Source organism: Nyctereutes procyonoides, unplaced genomic scaffold (genome assembly GCF_905146905.1).
Source record: "Nyctereutes procyonoides isolate TBG_1078 unplaced genomic scaffold, NYPRO_anot_genome, whole genome shotgun sequence".
In the NCBI taxonomy this organism is placed as follows: domain Eukaryota; kingdom Metazoa; phylum Chordata; class Mammalia; order Carnivora; family Canidae; genus Nyctereutes; species Nyctereutes procyonoides.
The window spans coordinates 46,842,889-46,859,008 of record NW_026575146.1 but is presented as its reverse complement, the minus strand read 5'-3'; the positions used below and the strand labels follow the sequence as shown (position 1 = coordinate 46,859,008).

The 16,120-nt window shown below is 43.5% G+C and overlaps 1 protein-coding gene across 1 annotated transcript in view; it reads left to right on the top strand.

Moving 5' to 3' along the window:
• Positions 1-8,394, top strand: part of PSAT1 (phosphoserine aminotransferase 1) — a 31,112-nt gene extending 22,718 nt beyond the window's left edge. The window contains exons 8-9 of the mRNA XM_055311749.1: positions 5,378-5,515; positions 7,170-8,394. Of these exons, the coding sequence (XP_055167724.1) occupies positions 5,378-5,515; positions 7,170-7,275 (244 nt within the window). The 3' untranslated portion in view covers positions 7,276-8,394. The remainder of the gene's footprint in view (positions 1-5,377; positions 5,516-7,169) is intronic.
• Positions 8,395-16,120: the final 7,726 nt, after the last annotated feature.

Genomic DNA, 16,120 nt, shown 5'->3' with positions numbered 1-16,120 from the left:
TAGGCCAACCTCTTCAAGAAATGCAGATTACAACCATGAGAAATATCAGAGAGGGAGACAGAACATGAAAGACTCCTAACTCTGGGAAATGAACAAGGGGTGGTGGAAAGGGAAGTGAGTGGGGGGTGGGGGTGACTGGGTGACAGGCACTGAGGGGGGCACTTGATGGGATGAGCACTGGGTGTTATGCTATATGTTGGCAAATTGAACTCCAATTAAAAAAAAAAAAAAGGCAAGTGGCAAGCTACAGGCCTAGGGGGGTAAAAAGATTACAACCATGAGATTTTTTTTTTCTTTTTTGCTGCTAATCAGAAATTATAACGATTGATGACATCAGGCCAAGGAATGCCCTTGGTGTGTCAGGTATGAACTTGGACAGTTTGGAGTGAAGTGTGCAGCCCCCATCACAATTCAAACTCTTAATCTTTGACCAGGGATTTTTATTGCCAAGTAGATGGCTGTCATTTCTACTCATGGATCTAGAGGTGTGGTACCTGCAAGTCTGGTCCTGCTAGGTGAAGATCTGCAGACTATTCAGATGCCCATCAGGAGGCGTCTGATGAAAGCCACTGGGGTCAGGATGCCTGGGTGGCTCAGTGGTTGAGCATCTGCCTTTGGCTCAGGTTGTGATCCTGGGTCCAGGGATCAAGTCCTACATCGGGCTCCCCATAGGGAGCCTGCTTCTCCCCCTGCCTGTGTCTCTGCCTCTCTCCCTGTGTCTCTCACGAATAAGTAAATAAAATCTTAAAAAAAAAAAAAAAAAAAAAAAAAGAGGAAGAAAGCCGCTGGGGTCCATCCACAGTGTGGGATAATGTGTGCAGTGAGAAAGGTGAGGGAGGTCTGTGAACAGACATGGGAGACTGGCCAGGTTCTATTATTTGGACAGAAGATAAAAGCAAGTGTAGGAAAGGATGCATCTATTATTAATTCACTTACAAAGCCACAACATTCAGGAGGTCTGGGTGGCTCAGCAGTTGAGCGTCTGCCTTTGGCTCAGGTCATGATCCTAGAGTTCCGGGATCGAGTCCCACGTTGGGCGTGTCTATACACCTTTGTATGTTTAAGAAGAGCCTGGGGAGTGCACATCAGTGGGAACCCCCTCTGTAGGAAGAAGATGGTAGATTTCTGTATTTTTACTCTGGATCTTCATAAATCACATCAAAATTTAAAATTAATATTTTATTTTAAAAATCTGGCAGTAATGGACAGCCCTGGTGGCTCAGCGGTTTAGTGCTGCCTTCAGCCCCCAGGTTGTGATCCTGGAGACCCAGGATCGAGTCCCACGTCGGGCTCTGTGTATGGAGCCTGCTTCTCCCTCTGCCTGTGTCTCTCATGAATAAATAATCTTTTTAAAAAAAATCTGAAAAAAAAAATCTGGCAGTAAGGAGAGGCGTGATTACAGCATTTTGTGGGCTTCTTTCTCGCAGGGCAGTCTTCCTCATTCTTTCTCAGTTGTCCTTATAGAAGGGCATCACTGAAACTAATGTGCTTGGCCATGCTAACGCTCACCTTCTTTGTAAGGTGGGTGATTATGGGAGCTGTGCCTTGGCCCCACGCCATCCACTCTGCTACTTTCAGAAGTCCTGGTGTTTCTCAGTGGCCACTCTGGAGCACTAGTCCCAGAGACCCAAAGCATTTTTCAGTCACATCACTTGAGGAAAACTGTCCCTGTAGGATTTCTCATCTGGGGAGTTTAAATTCATGTGAACTTATGGGCTCTGTGAAGTTTAGGAGTTAAGAAACCAGTTTAGCCCTGTTAACACAGGATTTCCTAAATTTATAAGGTCATGCAACCAATTTTCCAATGTTATCATAGACAGTAGTGGAAAGCAGCACATGGAGTTTGTCCTTCTGTCTTTGTAGTCCTGAGATTACCTGGGGGGGGGGGTTACATGCTGCCTAGGACCCACCCTAACCTTACTCTCAGTCTTGGCACCTTCCGCCTGCCTCTGAAATTTGGTAGTGACTGCCCAGATCGCACACTGGGGAGCAGTGGCCAAGTGCAGCCCACAGTGGTGCTTGCAGCTCCTGCAGTGTTTGAAACACAGCTTCAGGGACACCTGCGTGGCTCAGTGATTGAGCCATGTTGGGCTCTGCTCAGCCAGGAGTCTGCTGCTCCTTCTTTTCCTTTTGCTCCTCCTCCCACTTGTGCTCTTGCTTTCTCTCAAATAAATAAAATCTTGAAAAGAAAAAGTGGGAGCATATTTCTCTGGGGAGGCAAAGAATGGGCAGTCACATTTGTTGTGTAACAAAGGGAGTTTGTGCTGAGTCTGGCACACCAGACCTGTTCTCATTTGTATGACAGCTGGGCCTCTGTTGGCATTTGAGTTTGCCTCCCCAAGTGCCCTTGCTCTAGTCTTAGGCCTTGTTTCTTCTGACCAGGAAACTTCTGGTTTTTTAAAAGAATTGATTAATTAATTAATTTATCTATCTATTTATTTATGAGAGAACGTGAGCAGGAGGAGGGGCAGAGGGAGAGAGAGAAGCAGACTCCCCGCTGAGCAGGGAGCCGAGGAGGGGCTTGATCCCATGATCCCAGGATCATGACCTGAGCTGAAGGCAAGTGCTTAACCGACTGAGCCATCCAGGCATCCTTGATCAGGACATTTCTTTGTAAAAGCTTTCTAGCAGGTCTCTTCACCTTCTGGTGTTCCCACTCTCCATTCTCTCCTCTGTGTGCTGCTGTTCTTTAAAATTTAGATTTCATGTTGTGGAAACCTGACTGCTCCTCGTTGTTCAAGGACCCAATCTAGTTCCCTTCGGTGAATCGACAGGGCCGCCCCCCCACAGTCCAGGCTCTACCCCTGGCCAGCAAAACCCAACACTCCAGTTCCCCAAGTTCTTGCTGGGGGTCCCCTGGGCCTTTGTAGATGCTCACCTGTCCTAACCTTGCCACGTTCCCTCTGAAATGTTTAAGCTTCCTCTTGGGTGGAATTCCTTGCTCAGCTCTGTGCTTCTTGCTGTTACAGACCTCTCCCTTGGAAATTTAATTCCCTACGCTGCCATCTCACTAGACTGGGAGCAGTTAATTCCCTTTAATCTTTGTTTCCCTCCCTGAACTTTATACCAGAGACATTCTTGAGCACTGTGAATATTTGTCATGTGCCGATTATTTACTGTCATGATGCCATCTACTTTCATGATAGGTTGGGCAAATTTGGGGCGGAGGTGAACTGTAAATAAGATGTTTAATTCTCCCTCCTTTTTTTTTTTTAGATTATTTATTTATTTATTCATGAGAGACAGACAGAGAGAGAGAGAGAGAGAGGCAGAGACACAGGCAGAGGGGAAAGCAGGCTCCATGCAGGGAGAGAGAGAGAGAGAGAGAGGCAGAGACACAGGCAGAGGGGAAAGCAGGCTCCATGCAGGGAGCCCGACGTGGGACTCGATCCTAGGTCTCCAGGCTCAGGCCCTGAGCTGAAGGCAGCACTAAACTGCTGAGCCACCTGGGCTGCCCAATTCTCCCTCCTTTTAATTTTTTTTCTTAAATTAGGCTTGCTTTTTGCTGTGCCACCTCTATAATTGGACCTTCCTGTTGGGAGCCTGAGGCAGCAGAGTATCAGAAGGGTAGCCAATGAATTTTTAATTTAAATGTCAACCACGAAACCTACCACCTAGTGAAAGGAGGGTGGTATGCAGAAATCAGGCTCAAAGCCTATTATTAGATATTTGGTTTCCCTGTTTGCGTCTCTTCTGCCTGTAGGTGTGCACTTGACTCTTATTAACTTTAGTAGGAATTATGTATGTGCCCTTAGGGGAGAGCATAACTTTTAATGGGGGCTTCCTCACACTGCTTTTATTTGCTGTTTAATTTTAATGAATCATACCCCAGTAGAAGTGTAAGAATACAACAGGATGAGCTTGAAAATGCAGAAGCGGTTATTACATATTTTACTCTTTTATTCCAGAGTAGATGTCAGCTCTTCATTTGTCTCTTTTGATTGTCGATGGAATGTAATTTTGACTGCCTATGTTTCAGATCAGAAACTCAAGTCAAAATACTAACCTTTCCTACATAAAAATTCACACATCCTTCATTTTTGAGAATCTGTGTAAGCCTTGTGCACGATGCTGGGAAGAAAATGATGAACTTGTTGAATTTAACTGATAGTTTTTTTAATATGTTCCAGACACTGTTTTAAACTGTATCAGTTATTTGTTGTTTATGCATCACAGAGAACATGGAAGACAGTTGTTAAAGCAGCAACCATTCTTTTTTTTTTTTGCTCATGACTTTGGGTCAGCAGGCTGGGCTGGGCTTAGCTGGGTGGTTCTTCAGCTCCTCTCACTTGGGATGGCTTATTCTAACAGGGTCAGTGGTGATTCACCTGTAGCCAGTGGCCTACAGTGACCTCACTCATATGTCTGGGAGTTGGTGCTGGCTGTCGCTGGGCCTCTTCTTGGCTTGCTTACATGGCAGCCATGTTTTAAGAGGGCAGCTATAGAGGCTGTATTTGTATTCCCCTTGAGGTTTAGGCTTGGAAGTTGCATAGAAACCCTGATGTTGCAGTCTCTTGGTCAAAGCAAGTCACAAGGCTGGCCAGATTCAAACAGCTGGTTGGCTCAGTCGGTTACACATCTGTCTCGGGCTCAGGTCATGATCTCAGGATCCTGGATCGAGCCCTGCCTGGGGCTTCATGCTCAGTGGGGAGTGTGCTTCTCCCTCTCCCTCTGCCTCTCCTGCTTGTTCTCTCTCTTTCTCAAATAAATAAATATAAAAAAATGAAAAGGTATGGAGAACTAGACCTCCCTTCTTGCTGGGATGGCTGTAGAGAATTTGTGACCATTTAAAAGCCACCAAAGCCCCCTATAAATGCTTGCTCACTTAATCCTCACATCAAACTTAGAAAGTGGGTTCCATTACTCTTTCCACTATTCAAAAGATGGCAGAGTCAGACAAAACAGGTCTAATAACTTGCTCAAGGTCACACAGCTTGGAACAGTGCAGTGTGACAGTGCTTTGAAAACTGTTCATGACAGCCCTTCAGCCACTGTTAGGACCAACATATTTTTTTCTCTAGCCTTGTAGAAAAAGGGTCAGTCACATCGCCGTGTGATTGCCATGTATTGGAAAATTCATATATTGTGTGTCACCGAGCTATCACAGCTAGTCTGATATGAAGGTATTATTTCCATTATTTAGGTGAGGAAAACTGAGGCTAATGGAAATTAAGTATAAGTCATATCATACAAGGGAATGCTAACTCACTGTTCCATCTGCAAGAGTGGCCTCCTTAAGTAAAAATGATCACAGTTCCAGGGCAGACTTTTTAAAATCTATTTGTGTTGACAAAATGTTTAAAGCAGTTTTTCTGTTGACTTGTTAATGGCTGTTGCACATTACAGAAATAGCTGGAATAACAAATATGTTTTTCAGATGTCCAGTGGAGACCAAGAACAGGAGCAAGATGAATATTCCATTCCGCATTGGCAATGCCAAAGGAGATGATGCTTTAGAAAAAAGATTTCTTGATAAAGCTCTCGAACTCAATATGATTTCCTTAAAGGGGCATAGGTGAGTATATATCCAGTTTAGATGCTCATTAGAGAATTTAGTTTTTCTTTCTTTCTTTTTTTTTTTTTTTTATTTTGAGAGAGTGCTCATGAATAAGCGGGAGTGCGCGGTTTGGGTGAGTAGAAGGAGAGAGAGAATCTTTAAGCAGTCTCCACCCAGAACGGAGCCCAAGGTGGGACTCCATCTCATGACCCTGAGATCATGACCTGAGCAGAAACCAAGGGTTGGATGCTTAACTGACTGAGCCACCCTTGTGCCTCATAGTTTTTCAAATGTGGAGTGAAACCTATCTACCTCTCTAGGGGTCTTGCCCAGCTTGGAGTAGCAATTATTATAACTTGTTGAAAAAAACAGTTGTCATGGGATAATTCTCCTCTCCCCCCCCAAAGATTTTATTATTTATTTATGTATTTATTTGAGGTAGAGGGTGGGAGAGGGGCAGAGGGAGAGAGAGAGAGAGAGAATCCTAAGCAGGCTCCATGCCAGCATGGAGCCCAACACGGGGCATGATCTCATTAGCCTTAGATCATGACCAAAGCTGAAATCAAGAGTAGGATGCTCTACCGATGGAGCCGGCCAGGTACCCCTTAGATTTTATTTTTAAGTACTCTCCATACCCAACACAGGGCTCAAACTTACAACCCTGAGATCAAGCGTCGAATGCTCTACTGACTGAACCAGCCAGGCATCCTTCTATTTTTACTTATAGACCCTTAGTGTGATTCCCTGGCTGGGTGCATCGTAGACCACATCTACAGGCTTTTGTCAAAATTACCTTTGAGGGGCAGCCCGGGTGGCTTAGCAGTTTAGCGCCGCCTTCGGTCCAGGGCGTGATCCTGGCGACCTGGGATCGAGTTCCACGTCGGGCTCCCTGCATGAAGCCTGCTTCTCCCTCTGCCTGTGTCTCTGCCTCTCTCTCTCTCTGTGTCTCTCATGAATGACTAAATAAAATCTTTAAAAACAAAACAAAAAAACCAAATTACCTTAGGAAATCTCTTCAGTGGTTTTTTTTTTTTTTTATTTTTATTTACTTATTTATTTATTTATTTATGATAGGCACACAGTGAGAGAGAGAGAGGCAGAGACATAGGCAGAGGGAGAAGCAGGCTCCATACACCGGGAGCCCGACGTGGGATTCGATCCCGGGTCTCCAGGATCGTGCCCTGGGCCAAAGGCAGGCGCCAAACCGCTGTGCCACCCAGGGATCCCGTCTTCAGTGGTTTTTATGGCAGAGGTTGGCATCCCATGACTGGAGAGAACAGATTGCTGTTGCTCCAGCTGAACAGCAGAGAGTGAGTGGGTCCTGCGTGCTCTATGAAAAATATGTGTCCTCGCCCCCAGGGAGGTGAGACACCTGCCCCGCAGTGGTTGCCTGCTCCTTGCTTCTTGTGAGGCAGGCCCACCAGATACCTGACTGAGTTAATCTAGGCGATGTGTGAGCATGACGGTCCTTCACTATATTAGGGAGAATTTCCTAACAATTAGACATTTGAACCTGCTGGCCACGTAGGGGCCTTCAGGTGACAGGTTGGACATGATGGCCTCAGGTGCTGTGTCTCTCTCAGGAGCGGGTAACTGGAGACTGGAAAGAGGGTCGTCATGATGCCTAACGGGATGCTTTTGTTCATAATGGCTGCATCTTTGGTTGTTCTAGGTCTGTGGGAGGCATCCGGGCCTCTCTGTATAATGCTGTCACGATTGAGGATGTTCAGAAGTTGGCAGCCTTCATGAAGAACTTTTTGGAGATGCATCAGCTGTGAACACATGTTAATCAACATATGCTCTCCCCTTGAACAGTGTACAAAATTGGAAGTAACTTGGGGATGGCAATAGAAACTTAGAAAACACGATATTTTTCTCAAGCAAATATGCTTCTTAGGGACCTCGTTTTTCAAAGAACAACAGCACAACATCCACATTTCTGCAAAGCTGGTTGGTCTTAATGATCCCCACCTTCATTCTGACTTGAACTGGAAGTGTTTTTTATTTAAAATCTTCCTTTAGCTTTTCTAGTGAATTCCAGCTAATTTTGTCTTTGCTGCTACTTTTTCTAGCTAAATCTCAGTATTCAAACTTGCCTGTGGACTTAAATGCAACTTGAAGTTACTTATTTCTGGGAGACACACACACACACACACACACACACACACACACACAGCATAGAGGTTGGGTGGGGACCTCTAGGTGCTGAATCTTGATCCTTTACAAAATGACACGATGGGGTCTCCTAGGTTTTGCAGGCTGTTAATTCAGGACCACACTCACTGTGTGGTGAGTGTTGAGGGATTCCAGGCTAAAGGGCAAACTTGGAATGTTTCCTTCTCCTGTTACTCTTCTAAAGAGATACAAGTGGCATACTGTTTGTTCATATAGCAAGGTCTGTTTTTAATACCAAATGGTTTATATGTCTATGTAGCCTGTTTCTAATAATATGATTCTTGGTGACACGTATGTAGAGACTTAGAGAATTTGTTAGAATCCTTGTCCTCGTGTATTAGGCGTTAACGCTTGCAATGGTGTGTCCCTCCCCTCCCCCTTTTGTCTTCAAAAAAACTACTTTGCAAGATTTTGAAATTTCCCTGATTCCCTTTGATGTTCCTTTTAGTGGGTAGAAGAGAAGGTTGGTTGGTTGCTTTGTTCTTTATTTTTCAGTGAGGCTGTTAAATTAAAATTCTCTGTTAAACTCCCTTCTTGTTGGTTTCACTTGACAGTTCTCTTTATAGCATTTGACCAGTGATGCTGTGAAGTTCTGGAAGATCTTTGTGGAAGAGTTTTTCTCCTATTGTTTATTCATTGTCAGTTATTTTCTCTTGACTATGTGGAGGACATTTAAGTCCTAAAACATGTAAACCTTTGTCAATAAATTTCTTTACCTGCTATTTATTGACGTATGTATGTATGTTAAGTAATCTCTACACCCAACACGGGGCTCGAATTTATAACTTGGAGATCAAGAGCTGCATGCTCTACCGACTGAGCCAGCCAGGCACCCCCACTTCACCTGCTTTTTAGATGGATTATTCTGTTAAAAACTTTATAATGGAAAACTTGAGTCCGACTGTAGCATCTGATAAGGGTAATTAAGTTCCACCAAAGGGGTAAGACCTGAGACCTGTGTATCCATTTTTTAAAAAATGATTTGGTATACAGTTGTGGCATTCCATTGGCTTTTGGAATGGATATTATCAAGAAATCACCCTACAGCCACGGTATAAAGGTCTATGAGCTCTGTCCCACATAGGTCAGAAGCATTCCAATAGGGCAGTTCTAAGCTATCTTTGTGTTTCGTTCTATCGTGTGACCAGGACTGTACTGATCTCTTATCCAAGCTCAACATCGATTAGTTGGGTTATTTGGGTTCCACTGGTCAGGGCTAGGCTTCCTTCGTCTTAGTTCTCATCTGTAAAAAAGAAGGATTGAAATACTCTCTGACTTGTTCTGGAGAGGTTTAAGAGCTTAAAACAAGGGCTCAATGCAGGATATGAATAGTAACTACAATAAATGTTTATATAGCAAAGCCAACCAGTCCATGGACTCCACCTAAGTGTTCACGTAGAAGAGTGCTCAGTCTACCTCACCTTTTTCCATCCTTTCCTGATGGTTCCAAGTCCCTGTGGTTTGTACCAACCCGAAGTTTCAAATTTCCACTTAACTCCATTCCTGTTGCCATGGCCTGCTCTCATGTCATGGTGGATTATTTCTGCAGCTTCATCTCCAGCCCCACTCTTGCACACCAGTTGGATTATTACTTCTCCCTCATGTTCTTCCTTGATACTTTAAAAACCCAGGGTTCTCAGCCTGGCCTCAGGGCTTTGTAGCATCTAACTTGGCCTTGTCTTCCTTATGTTAATGGTTCGTGGAATGGGACTGTGTTTGCCCAAGCTATGACACACATGCCTGGCCTGGAGTTTCTGCCTCAGTGGAGTCCCTGCTCTGTTGGAACAATGCTCCTCTCCTTTGTTCTTACAAGGGTGACCCTTTTACCCATCACACGCCTGCATTACCTCTTGAAGTGTCCACTTATGTACCTTTTCCCTTACAGCATCATGGAGGAGCCATGTTTCTCCACTTCCAGCAGCTGTCGTCCTTGCACTTAGGGGCTACTCAACAATTGTCTGTTTAAGGAATGAAAAGTCTTAGGCAGGTCATATTGATCTTCGTGAGTTTCACAAACTGAACCTGGATTAAAGGCAGACATACAATCTTACCTATATGGACTTTTTTTTTAAAAAAATTTAAAACCTTAGTATACAATATAGTTTTGTTTTCCACTAAAATGGTCAAATAGGACTCTGAATAGGGAAATTTAATATCTTGGAGGGCCGTCAGACTCATAAATCTGTGAATGCTTCTGGAAAATGATCAGCAACTGCATTCGTACAAGTACAAAGGGTAGTTATGTGTCGGCACACAGATTGCTGGAAGATGCTCATCGAGTGAAAACCTTGACCTTTATATGTCTCATGTGAATGAACTGATGCCAGTCTGTTGACCATGTGGAGAGTGGTAGGATGGAAGATAAGAATTTAGGCTCCTGGGTCAGCAGGCTGCAGGAGCCAGAACCAGCCAGTCTTCCCTTTAAGATTAAAAGCAAAGTAGATTAAAACCAGTGTCTTTCAGGCCATGGGGCGTCCGTAAGACACAGCAGCCTCACAATCCTTTGGTTACTCCCAAATTCTACTTTCCCCAAACTGAAATTAAAGTTTGATTTTTCTCTTCCAAAATTCATGCCAGTACATAATCATTCTAATGCTGCTCAAGTGAGAAAAAAGCAGAATCGTTTCCATGTTCCTTATGTTTACCTTCACACACTACTTGGTCTCCCAATGCTGCCGTTCTGTCCTTTGCACACGAAACAGAAATTGTGTTCTGTCCCGAAGTCTTCATTCCCCTGCTAGTCTATGTTTATCTAAATATCCAATGCTGCTTCATCACGATTTAGCTGATGCTAGAAGGTTTGACAAGCCCTTTGGTGAACTAGGTGTTAAATTATTCCTTTCCCCCCCTTTGGAGCTGAAGGAGCCACCAAGACCCATAAAATAGACAAAACCCACTGATAGATTAGATGTTCATTTCTGCAGAAGGCATTAGCAGGTCCAGCCTTGTATCACTTCATGATTAATGTTTGTTGTAACATTTTCATTGGAAGGAAAATAAAATGAGGAAGAATTTTCTCACATTTGATCGGAATGTACATAATTAAAAAGTGAAATGCTACTGGGTTTGGGAAGAAATCAATCACTTTAATTGGAAAGAAGATTCCTTGCCTCTGTTGGTAATTGGACTCTTGGTAATTTAGAATCGGAATCCATGACAGTTTGTGATAAATTGGCTCCTTTTGGGCTAAAGAAGGTAAGAAGTTCTAATTACCCCCGGATTATTCCAGAGTGGATGGAAAAGCTTGATCAAAGAAGGAGATCCTGGGGAAGAGATAGAGAAGCCAGCAGTGAGCAAAGATTTATTGAATTTCTTTTTAAGAAGGTAAAGAAGAAAATAGTTCATTTGATGTGACAAAAACAAGAACATGGTATTTGTGGTATTTGACATCCTAGAGATGTAAATTGGATTTTGTAGGAAAATAAGGAACTGGGCATATTAGAAAAAGTTTTAGGTATACAAAAGTTCTACAATCAGGTTATAGCAATTAGCTTTGCCTACCTGTTAGTGTATGAGAGTATTGAAAACCGTGGGCCTCACTGGGGGAAAAGTATGGAATTTGTACATTGAGTGTTTAAGCATGTATGTAATCAGCACTACATTTAAGGAAGTCTGATGCATTTTATTCAAATCAAACATAATTTGAGTTAGTAGAAAGATAGACAAGGCCCCAGTTAGTAAATCTGCTGACCTGGTCACTGTTGGTATCCTAGACTTATTTCTATATGCATGGCCTAAGAATACCTGAGGAATAGGCTGGATTTTAGGTTGAAGCTCTGGGTGATAAATTTATTTGAGTTGTGCAGTTTAGTATATATATACATATATATATACATATATATATATATGTAGATGGATAGGATTTTAAACTTACAGTGAAGTTGCAAGGTTAATACAAAGAGCTCTTGTATTTGCTTTCTGTGCTCGCTTCGGCAGCACATATACTAAAAATTGTATTTGTTTTCTGAGATTCACCAATTATTAACATTTAGCCTCATTTGCTTTGGCATTTGCTCTCTCCATTTATATATATATATATATATAAATATATATATTTACTCCCCACCCCACCCCAAACCATTTAACAATAAGGTGGAGACATTGTGCTTGTTTACCTCCAAATACTGATGATTTCCTCACAACAGCATTCTCCTGTGTGGCCAAAATAATGATGATCTAAATCAGAAATGTAATGTTGAGGGCACCTGGATGGCTCAGTTGGTTAAGCGACCACCTTAGGCTTAGCTCATGATTCCAGGGTCTTGGGAAAGAGCTCAAAGTTGGGCTCCCTCTGCCTGCCACTCCTCCTGTGCATGCTCTCTCTCTTTCTCTCTGTCAAATAAATAAATAAGTTATATATTTTTAAGATCTTATTTATTTCTTCATGAGAGACACAGAGACAGAGGCAGAGACATAGGCAGAAGGAGAAGCAGGCTCCCTGTGGGGAGCCCAATGTGGGACTCGATCCCAGGACCCTGGGATCACAACCTGAACCAAAGGCAGACGCTCAACCACTGAGCCACCCAGGTGCCCCTATACTTTTTTCCTGAGATCTTATTTATTTAATTGACAGAGAAAGAGAAAGAGAGAGCACAAGCAGGGGGAAGTAGCAGGCAGAAGGAAAGGGAGAAACAGGCTCTCCATGGAGAAGGGAGCCTGATGCAGGACTCGATCCCAAGACCCTAGGATCATGACTGAGCCAAAGGCAGTCACTTAACAGGGAGAAGGAGGCTGATGGGGGACTCGATCCCAGGACCCTGGAATCACGACCTGAGCCAAAGGCAGATGCTGAACCACTGAGCCACCCAGGTGCCCCATAAATAAAATCTTAAAAAGTAGTGTTGATATTATTTGACTCATCTACAACCTGTATTCAAATTTTGCCAATTATTCTAACATCCTTCATAGCTATTTATTTTAGTCCAAGAATCAATTCACAAGCATGCATTGCTCTGAGTTCCATGTCTCCTTAAGTCAAGTATGAAAGAGTTCTTCAGGCTCTTTGTCCCTCATGTTATTGACTGTGTGCAGAGCACAGGCTGCTTGTGGTGTATGATGATGGAGTCTGTTGGAGTTGGTCCTGTTTCCTGTTTTGGCAGGGGTACCACAGAAGTGATGTCTGTCCTTGTGTATCCTGGTAGGAGGCACTTAATGTCCATCTGTCTCACTGGTGTCATGCTTTAGGTGGTGTCCATGAGGTTTTTCCACTGTCAAGTTATTTGTCCCTTTGTAGCTAATAAGTGGTTTATGAAGAGATATTTCAAGGCTCTCACTATTCAATTCTTCTTGATGGAGAAGGTAAAGTGACTTATTGCTTATTTTCCACCAGTATTTCTACCATCTACTCCTCTCTCACCCACAGGGAAAAGAAGCCCTGAAATATAAGCAAGGGTGTGAAAAAAAAAGTGCATTGGAAAGTCAAAAGCCAACAGTTGGGGCTATATATCCCAGGAGCCCTGAGAGTAACATGTGTTTTGGGAACGTGAATAGTATGGGCAAGTGTGCTTTTTGGTGAAATGAGAAAGAAAGCAAAGAATCTCCTGATCAGGATACAGGGACCAACTTGTAGAATTCTCCCCCTGCCCCTGTCCAGTCAGGTTTGTTTAATTCTCAATATCTTCAGAAGAACAGCCCTTTGGCAACACAGGCACTTAATCTAATAGCTGGACCATGAACCACACAGCCTGATTATGCTTTGAAAGATGTCATATAACAGCCTAAAGTTAAGGTTGCTTCTGATGTTTCTGGCCTCGCAGAATAGTCCCCGAGAGAAAAATAAAATCTTGGCTTCTACCTAGCCCGGTAAAAAGCTGGAAGCATCTTAAATGCCTGAAAAATAAAACTTGAGGTTGAAATATAAGAAACATTAGAGGCTATATAGGTCATTCTCAGGGTGGGGGTCGGGAGTGGATAATGATCTAATCCAGCAGAGTAAGTGGTGCCTGCTGGCTCAATATTCCTTCCTGCTCCCTTCCCCCACTTTAAAACCATACTTTCTTTAGGGTGAAAGTCCAGGGGTTGAAGCAGAAATTTTCAGGAATTGTTAGGAAATGACAGGTGAGCAGGTTAATAACCTCAGGTAACAACCATTCTGCTATAAAATATACACTGGGGGAAATACTTCTGAATTTTTGATGCACTTAAATCTTGGGAAATCATACATGTTTTGTAAAGAAATATGCTCAATTAAGGCTCCAACTGACTATTACCCAGTCATTTCCCACATTAATCCATTTCCTTTTTTTTTTAAAAAAAGATTTTATTTATTTATTAGAGACAGTGAGAGAGAGAGAAAGAGAGAGAGAACAAGCAGGGGGGAGAGGGGGAGGGAGAAATAGACTCCCCACTGAGCAGGGAGCCCCATATGGGGCTTGATCCTAGGACCCCAGAATCATGACCCGAGCCAAAGGCAGACACTTAGCCAACTGAGATACCCAGGGGTTCCTAAGTTATTTCCAATCACCCAGTAGCACACTGTTTAGTGAATATTTGTTTATTTCTATTTTTAAAGATTTTATTTATTTATTTGAGACAGAGAGCACAGGAGGAGGGGCAGAGGGATAAGGGCAAGCAGACTTCCCCCTGAGCAGGGAGCCTGATATGGGGCTTGGTCTTGAGACCCCAAAATCATGACCTGAGCCGAAGTCAGATGCTTAACCAACTGAGCCACCCAGGCACCCCTGTCCAGTGGATAGTTCATCCAGTGTCTTACATGAGCAAGGTTCTTATAGATACAGGGGCAAACAAAATAATCAAGGCATTGTATCACTCTGGATTTTCTTGGTCACAATAGATAGAAAACTTGATCTCAACTGGCTAAAGCAAAACAACAACAACAACAATAAAGGCAGAGGAAGGAATCCATTGGTTGAGAGAACAAATATTCAAAGGCAGGGCCAGGCCTAGTCTGGTTTGCTTCAGAGGCCCAGGACATGTAGCCTTTGGGTTCACCTTTCTGGGACATTTTGCCCTTCATGCCTTGCTTCACGATAACGTCAGGCAGTAGTAGTTTCAGACGCTGGCTCGGAGTACTTAGAGTGACCAGGGAAGGAGAATAGGCCTGTATTTGCGCCTCCCAGTGAGAGTAGCCAGGCCGTTCTGCTTGGGCTGCCCTGTCAGGTTCTCATTCTTGAACCAAATATTAGGGCTGGGAGGAAGCGATATGCTAACTGGCTGGAATACATTAGAGCTTATCCTTGGGGCTGGGTGGGTGACCAGCCCCACCTACACCATATGGAAGGAAGCCTGTGCAGTTTGCCAGATAAATTCTGCTTTCTGTTACCCCTCATAGAGCTCACAGCCTACTGGGGGGCGGGGGGAAGCAGACAATAGACAAATATTTGGATACAAGATATGAAGTAAAGGAACAGACCTGTGAGACTCATGCCAGGGAGATACAGTCTGTAAAGTGGGAAGTGATGTTTGAGCTGATATCCAAATGGTAGAGCAGGAGTTAATTAGGAAAAGAGATTAGAAGAGACAAGAGAAATTTGGGCACCTTGGGGGACATTTATTTTATTTTCTCTTAGAGGAGTTGGTGTGTGATGCCACAGTTTGTACAAATGGCCACAAGACTGCAGGAAAGCACCAGCTGGCCACAGGTGGTCACAACCACAGAGGGTGACATGAGCACCCAGCATTGGCCATTATAGTGCTTGGGGGCACTGTCCTGCAGGGCTGGGGCTTGAATGGTGACAATTAACCAAGTAGGTTGGAAGCAGATAAACAGGACAACAACTGGTACAGCAGCAGAGGTGTGTACCCACTGGATTTCAGCCCTGAATGTATCTTGTTCTCCTTAGTATCTTCCCATGGTCTAGGGACCACCAAACCTTCCATATGTCATATCCAAAAAATGTTGACTAAACATATAGATGAGTATATTGATAGCCATGGAAAAATAATTTACATTTATTCCTGATTGATATTGGTAAGATTTCACCCCAGAAAAAATTTGCTAATGCTTTCCAAGATTCTGCAGAGTGTCTTGGGCATTGATCCTCTACTAGAGGCTTCTGAAAGTTGAATCAACATCTGCCTGAGGTTTGCAGGGTGAGGGGATCTCAGCATGGAGATACACATTGATTCCTTTGCACAGTTTTGGAAGCCCATACAGAGTGACCAATCCAGTTGTGTTTTGGTTGAAGCATCTACTACTTATTAAATTAATGGCCACATTAAAAAATCATGAGATGAAGCATTTATATCTTTTTTTTGTTTTTGTTTTCAAGAATTTTTTTAAATAATAAATTTATTTTTATTGGTGTTCAATTTGCCAACATACAGAATAACACCCAGTGCTCATCCCGTCAAGTGCCCCCCTCCGTGCCCGTCACCCATTCACCCTCACCCCCCGCCCTCCTCCCCTTCCACCACCCCTAGTTCGTTTCCTAGAGTTAGGAGTCTTCATGTTCTGTCTCCCTTTCTGATATTTCCTACCCATTTCTT